The sequence below is a fragment of the Callorhinus ursinus genome, unplaced genomic scaffold (genome assembly GCF_003265705.2).
Source record: "Callorhinus ursinus isolate GAN/ISIS: 27379988/994484 unplaced genomic scaffold, GSC_fseal_2.0 scaffold20, whole genome shotgun sequence".
In the NCBI taxonomy this organism is placed as follows: Eukaryota; Metazoa; Chordata; class Mammalia; order Carnivora; family Otariidae; genus Callorhinus; species Callorhinus ursinus.
The window spans coordinates 4,489,492-4,496,325 of record NW_027397082.1 but is presented as its reverse complement, the minus strand read 5'-3'; the positions used below and the strand labels follow the sequence as shown (position 1 = coordinate 4,496,325).

The 6,834-nt window shown below is 52.6% G+C and overlaps 1 protein-coding gene across 1 annotated transcript in view; it reads left to right on the top strand.

The window, feature by feature from the left end:
- Nucleotides 1–263: 263 nt before the first annotated feature.
- Nucleotides 264–6,834, top strand: part of SLC18A2 (solute carrier family 18 member A2) — a 36,503-nt gene continuing 29,932 nt past the window's right edge. Inside the window, exons 1-3 of the mRNA XM_025881107.2 lie at nucleotides 264–367; nucleotides 764–899; nucleotides 2,177–2,528. Coding sequence (XP_025736892.1) covers nucleotides 779–899; nucleotides 2,177–2,528 — 473 coding nt within the window. The 5' untranslated portion in view covers nucleotides 264–367; nucleotides 764–778. The remainder of the gene's footprint in view (nucleotides 368–763; nucleotides 900–2,176; nucleotides 2,529–6,834) is intronic.

Sequence of the window (6,834 nt, the reverse complement as noted above, 5' to 3'; positions counted from 1 at the left end):
AGGTGAAAGCACTAATCCCGGACTCCTCCTCTTGGCCCTGACCTTAACTCCAGGACCCTCGACCTCTCGCTCTGGGGCCCCTGACTTCTTCCCTCGGCGTCCCAGCCGCGTCCCCCGGGCGGCTTGGGATGGGGCACCGTCGGGTCCGGACGGAGAGCCAGGGAGGCCGGCGCAGGTCTGGGGAGAGGGAGGGCTGAGGCCGGGATGGGAGGTGGCGCCCTCCCGCCCCCGCCGGCCGTGACGTCAGAGCCGGACCGGGTAAAGTGGGCGGCGGCGACGGCAGGGGGGACGCTGGGGTGGAGGCTGCGACCCGGCGCGGACGGACGGAGCCCACGGTGTAGGGCAGGGGGCCGCAGGCGACCCCGAGGTAACGGGGGAAGGGGGGGGAGACGGCGCGGGGACAGCGGGGTCCGGCGGGGAGCAGGGAAGAACGCCAGCGCCGCGCGTGGATCTCCGGGGCGCCGGACGCACGGGGCGCGGGGTCCCGTGGCGCCTTCCGAGCGCTCGGTGGGAGGAGGGGGACCTCGGGGGCGGCGGAGAGAGGGACGGCACCCCGCGGGCCCCAGCTTCGGGCCCCGACGGCGCTGGCGGGCGGCACTGGCCCGGGAGCGCAGGTGCCCCGAGGGTGGGACGCTGGGGCCCGGCCCGTGCGCGCGGCTCCCGGACCTCTCCTCCTGCCCGGGCGGGGTCCGAGCGTTGCGGGTGCGGGGGGTCCCCCCCCCCCACCCCCACCGCGGCCCCTCACCGCGCGCCGCGCCCACAGCCCAGCCGCCGAGCCATGGCCCTGAGCGAGCTGGCGCTGCTCCGCTGGCTGCTGGAGAGCCGCCACTCGCGGAAGCTCATCCTGTTCATCGTGTTCCTGGCGCTGCTGCTGGACAACATGCTGCTCACCGTCGTGGGTACGTACGGACCGGGCGGTCCCCAGCCCCGGGGACCCCTTCCCTGGGTGCTTACCCCCCCCCCCCCCTCCCCCGCGCACCCGCGCGCGCCTGGGTAAGTTGGAGAACACGTTTTGCAAAAACCTCTCCTTCCCACTTCTTCCATCCAGCCCCCATCCCCATCCCCAAGTCTGCCGCACTGGGCTAGTTGCAGTCTCGTTTTGTGGCTTCGTTTTCCTGCTGGTCAGGTCAAAAAATGTGACATCTGTTAAGAACCAGAACTTGTGTTTCCTCCTGATAATTTCCTGCTTCCCCCTGCCTACTTTGACCGCGATGAAAAAGATTTCTACTAAGAACCAGCAATTCCCCAGAGTTCAAAATAATGTTACAATAATTATTATGCCAACCAGCAAGGTGGGTTAACAGTTCGCCTTCACATTTAAAGGAACAAGTCAACATCCCTCCCTGCAAAAAAAGGAAGTGACATGTAAATAGATTGTATCAGTGCTTGGCTGGAGATGGAAACGTTTCAGGATCTTTTCAAGAGCACTTTAAACAGTGTTGGTTTTAGTCTTTTCCCTATAATGGATTTTTGAAAAACAATTAAAACCCAGGTCTCTTAATTAGCCCCATTAATAGCAGCATTTGGTATGCTTTTCCTTAATGTCTAAATATCTAATGAATATACATATTTTTTTAATTCAGATTCTCAGGGGTGGGTTATGCCCCTCCTCTCCATTTATGGGTTCTCACCTCCAGGATTACCAGAGTAGTGGGGCTCATCGGAGTTCAGTAACAAGGACCTCACTTCTCCTTTGTGTTGAATGCTCTGTTGTCACACGCATGCCTAGAGCTGGCTTTTACATTAGTTTTTCTTTGCCTTTATAGAAGTCTCAGGAATTTTTACATTTTCCACGTTGTATGAAAAATTGTGGACTCCCACTCAAGTCATAGAAAGATGAAGTGGGCCTGTTGCAGAATTTCCAAATTATTACTTCCTGTGGTTTATCTTCCCCTAAGATACATAATGAAATTTCAATTTCTATTTCTTGGATTCATTCACCGAAAGGTCTTTCTGAGCCTCTCTCTGAGGAGGTCTCGACCCCAGGTCAGCCCTGAACAGACTTCAGACCCCATTTTGCTTTCCTAACCAATTCCTGGGAGGGAACCCCATAAATGAACAACCCCACAGAGGCCCAGAACCCCAGGCAGGTCCCTTCTGCACAGAGCAGACGGACTTCTTGCAGCCTCCTGGGGCTCAGCGTCCTCTAAGATTCCATCTATGTTTTTGTCCGCAGTCCCCATCATCCCGAGCTACTTGTACAGCATTAATCATGAGAAGAACACCACCGAAATCCAGACTGCCAGGCCAGGGCTCACAGCCTCTACCTCAGACAGCTTCCAGAGCATCTTCTCTTATTATGACAACGCCACTATGGTCACGGGGAATAGCACCCGAGCCCTTCACGGGGGGCTGCTGCAGCCGGCCACCACACAGCGCGCGGTGACGAACACCTCCACGGTGCCTTCTGACTGTCCCAGTGAGGACAAGGACCTCCTGAATGAGAACGTGCAAGTTGGCTTGCTCTTTGCCTCTAAAGCTACCGTGCAGCTCCTCACCAACCCCTTCATAGGAATGCTGACCAACAGGTAGGTTCTGTTATTTTGGCTAAGGAGGGTTTTTGTTTTTGTTTTTGTTTTTTAAAAAAAGGTTTTATTTGAGAGTGAAAGAGAGTGCACGGTGCGCACGTGTGGGGAGGAGCAGAGGGGGCCCTGGGAGAAAGATTCTGAAGCCGACTCCAGACTGAGTGCAGAGCCCCACAAGGGGCTCGATCCCACGACCCTGAGATCATGACCTGAGCCCAAACCAAGAGCCGGAGGCTTAACCGACTGAGCCCCTCCCGGGCACCCCTGGCCAAGGGGTTTCATATTTATATTGTTCCCAGGTTATTTCTCCCTGGGATTCTGTTTCTTGTTCATTCATCAGAAGGTTGAAAACCAGTGGTGGGTGAGCTGGGGGAGAACCCCGATCTCCTCCTTTTGTTTCTTTCCTTAATCGCGATTTTGCATTTGTTCAGCCTGTCTGTTGCCCCCTCTATTGCTTAGGAAGTAAGACACTATTGAAAGAGAAGAAAGGGGCCCTCCCCAAGTGGGAGAACTCTGATGCTGTCTAAATGCCGGATTTCATTAGTGCATTTGTCAGACTCGCCCCTGGGCAGCAAGAAGTCTGCAGCCACATGGCATCGTCATTGGATTCTGTGTGTCATACAGCTTTGTCTTGTCTTCTACCTCGGGTCACCCACTTCCCTAAAGAGAGCCAGGGTGGTTTGCTTTCCAGCCGGCAGGGTGAAGGCTCAAGATGGCGGTGGGGGGCGGGGGGTGCAGGGACTGTGGAGAAAGACCAGTAGTCCTGCCTCATCGATGGAATCTTAGCGGATGCTGAGGCCGTGGGCAGTGTAAGCGGCTCCCTGGCCAGTTACTGAGCTGGGTCCACGTGCACAAAGAGAAAAGTGAGGCTGTTTTCTGGATAAGTCAAACCAGCCAACAATGCCCCAGATGATGCCCCAAGCTAGCTTTATGTTAATCTGGATGTTCTGGATGTTTTGTCTTGTTTTGTTTTGGACCCCCTCCTAATTTTGAATAATTGTTCCCATCTCTACTGTCAGTGGCTATCTGGCTAGTATTCTACAGCTCTGGTGGCCCAGCTCTGCCTCATGCGTCACGGCCTCAATGCGGAGGCTGGGAGGCTGGCTGAGAAAAGAGAGAGGCAGCTCCTGCAGGCGTCAGTTGCAAAGAGGGGGAGATGGTACAGTGTGAGTGGTGGGGGGGGTGGCAGATAGCCATACACACACCGTGGCCCTCAAGGCAGAAAAGTGGTAGAGAGAGGAGTGCCCGGAGTCCTACTTGTGAGCCAGGCGCAAACACAGGAGCGAAGACCGAGATCACAGCTGGAAAGGAGGCCATGGGGGGGGGGGGGGCAGGGCTCTGAATAAGGAAGGCAGGGCAAGGCAAGCAGCCGGGCCAGGGCAAGGCTGGAAGAGGCCCCAGGTGCCAGGCTGGGAGAGGAAGGGGGTTTTGTTGGAGTGAGGGGGCACTTGGGAGCCACTAGATGTTCCAAAGCCAAGTTGAAGAGTCCAGGAGCCAAGCACAATTTTCAGTAGGTCAGCCAGGCACTCTGTGTAGTCTGGGAGCAGGGATATCTTTAGGTTCACCCGGGTTTTGGCCTATGGTAGGGGAAGCAGGCCTGGCTACGTTACTTGCAGGGCCCTTTGTTCAAATATTATTGAGCGTTTCAAGAATGTAACAATAGATTATTAAAGCAAGCACAGGACCCTCCTGAGAGTGGGGCTGGCTCTGGGGCAGGGAAGAGGAGGTGTGTTGAGTGGGGGGCCCCAGGGTGGTGGCAGAGGCTCAGAGGTGGATCTGGCCCTTCCCCCCACCGGGCAGGCCTGAGACGCACACACAGGTTGCTGGTCACGTACCCGTGGCCACTCGGATGGAAGCACGTTTTAAGCGTTTGCACTCTGACTCTCTGGACTGGGTAGTGGTGCCCCTGAATAAATTTTTAACAATCCTAAGCCCCGTCCAGCAGCCCCCCCACCCCGCCCAGTCTGTGTCAAGCAATATTACGAAGCTGCCAGGTTAAAATATGCTGAGCAAATGAGCCTCGCAAGGACGGACTGACTGGGAGCCCAACTCGAAGCATGGTTATCAAGGTGCCATTTGGAGGTTTCGCTCTACTTCAGGGAGAAAACCAAATAGCCATCGAAGGGTTGTTTTTCTCTGCTTCTAAGAGTGCCTCTTAAACTGCATCTGGTGTAATTACAGAAAATGTCTCCGGGTTTTGTATTCTGAGAAAGCAAACAGCTCAAAGGCTATATGAGGAAAATTGAAGACATTACCGTAATAATGCCTTGCCAATCACTGGGGCACGAATCCTCCTAGCTGAGGAGTGCAATACAGCACTCAGAAACCCCGCCGAAATGGTGTGAATGTTCCAGTCTTCCAAATGCAAATGGCAAATGAAAAGTTTTTTTTTTTTAAATCCCGTTCTTGTTTTTAATGTTTTGCTTACACCCTGGGGAGGAAGTTTGTTCAAAGCCGGTGAGACCTTTTCCCTTATTAAATACTCCAAAGGCTTTGATATTGTAGCCACTCAAGGCTCCTGTTTGGGGCTCAAAAAAAAAAAAAAAAAAAAAAAAAGCCTTCCAAGAGAAACCTAATTTTGTTCTGTGACCTGTGAAATTCGGTCTCTTCTTGCGATGAGTTAATCCACTTTGCAATTTAGAGCAAAATTGTAATCCCTAACTGGTTCCCCCAGCCACCCAGCAAATTTCGAAAGCCTCTCTATTGCTGCCTTGTAAAATGTAAATGCAAACAAGTTGTAACATTGATGTAGCGCGAACTCTGTTGTCCCTCCAGAATGATCCTGATTTTTGTATATTCAATATTTTCCAAGCCCAGTAGACATGAATTTTGGGGATTTGCGGCGTTTCTGAGCACCCCATAGCTCTGCTCAGAGCCGTGATATATTCCACTTTCCTTTACGGGACTTTCTCTTGTGAGCCCCTGCAGTTAGTCTTTTGATGTAATTTGTGCCAACTGCATCCTCAATTATGAACAAGATGTGTGACTCACATTTTCAGCGTCGTAAACAACTGTGTTTAAAACAGCATTTTGCAGTTGGTTAATACGTTTCTGATTAAAGAAAGTGGTTAAAAGCATGGAGCATCAGAGCTGGAAGAGACTTTAGCCGGGGCTTTGGGGCCAGTCCTACCATTTTATAGGCAAAGGAGTTTGTCACTCAGGAAGAGAAAGCATCTGCCCCGGGCAGCGGCAGGGCCAGAGCCAGTGACCAGACTCTCTGTCTGGGTGTCTTCCTCCCTTCCTGTTCTCTCCACCTGCCTCGTGATTTATAGTTTTTACAGTTCACTACTCAGAATCAACAGCGCAGGTCAAAATCTGTCCTCCTTGCATCTGCTTGGGCTCTAATTGTACCAGGCTGAGCTAGTGAAAGTGAAAGCCCAAACAGTTGTTGATTGCTATTCTTTTTTTTTTTTTTTTTTGAGATCTATTTATTAGTGAGCATGTGCGCACGAGCTGGGGGAGGAGTAGAGGGAGAGAGAATCTCCAGCAGATTCCCTGCCGAGCACGGAGCCGGACCTGGGACTCGATCTCACGACCTGAGCTGAAATCAAGCGTCAGACACTTGACCAACAGAGCCACCCAGGCACCCGCCGATTGCTACTTTTTAATCATTGGGTAGGGAGTTTAGAAGAAAACTTGTGTGGTTTTTTTTGGACATGGACCCTCCCTCACCTCCCCAGCTCTGGAAAAAATCTCTTTTTCTTGCTCTTGGTGTGATCTGGCCCTGCTTGCTTCTGACAGTGGGGAAAAGAAAGGCCTCCTACATCCCCCAAAACTGGGGAAGCTATGGAGAGACTGGTTGGAGCCCTCCTTTCTAGAGCCTTTTGCTGTAAGTGGGACCCACTCATCACATGCGTCATGTCATGGCTTGGACCCTCCTATTCATGGTCAAGGTGCTGCTGCCTGAGTGGCTCTTACGGGTGGGTGATCCTAGAGGCAGGCTGCCGGTCTGTTGTTCTAAATATTGGATAAGTGCTCTCCTTCCAAACCCTGAGAGTAAAAAATGACAATTCCTGAGAAATGCTTAATTGCCCATTGTGCTGCTGATATACAAGTTTTATTCCTGTTTGATTTCATCTTCAGGTGCTACATTTTTACTGGAAAACAGGTGCCCAGAGAGGGAGTGAAGGACTTTTGATTTTGGCAAGAGTGGTGCTCGCATATCCAGCAGCACACTTTCCAAAGCCCGCGGGTGCCTTGATTTTTATCTTTGAGGCTCGTGTGACTTCTAATTCGTTTATTCATCTCACGAGTGCAGCTGTGCATCAAAGGCAGGGGGTAGAAGGAATTTGACTAACAGCATCTGTTA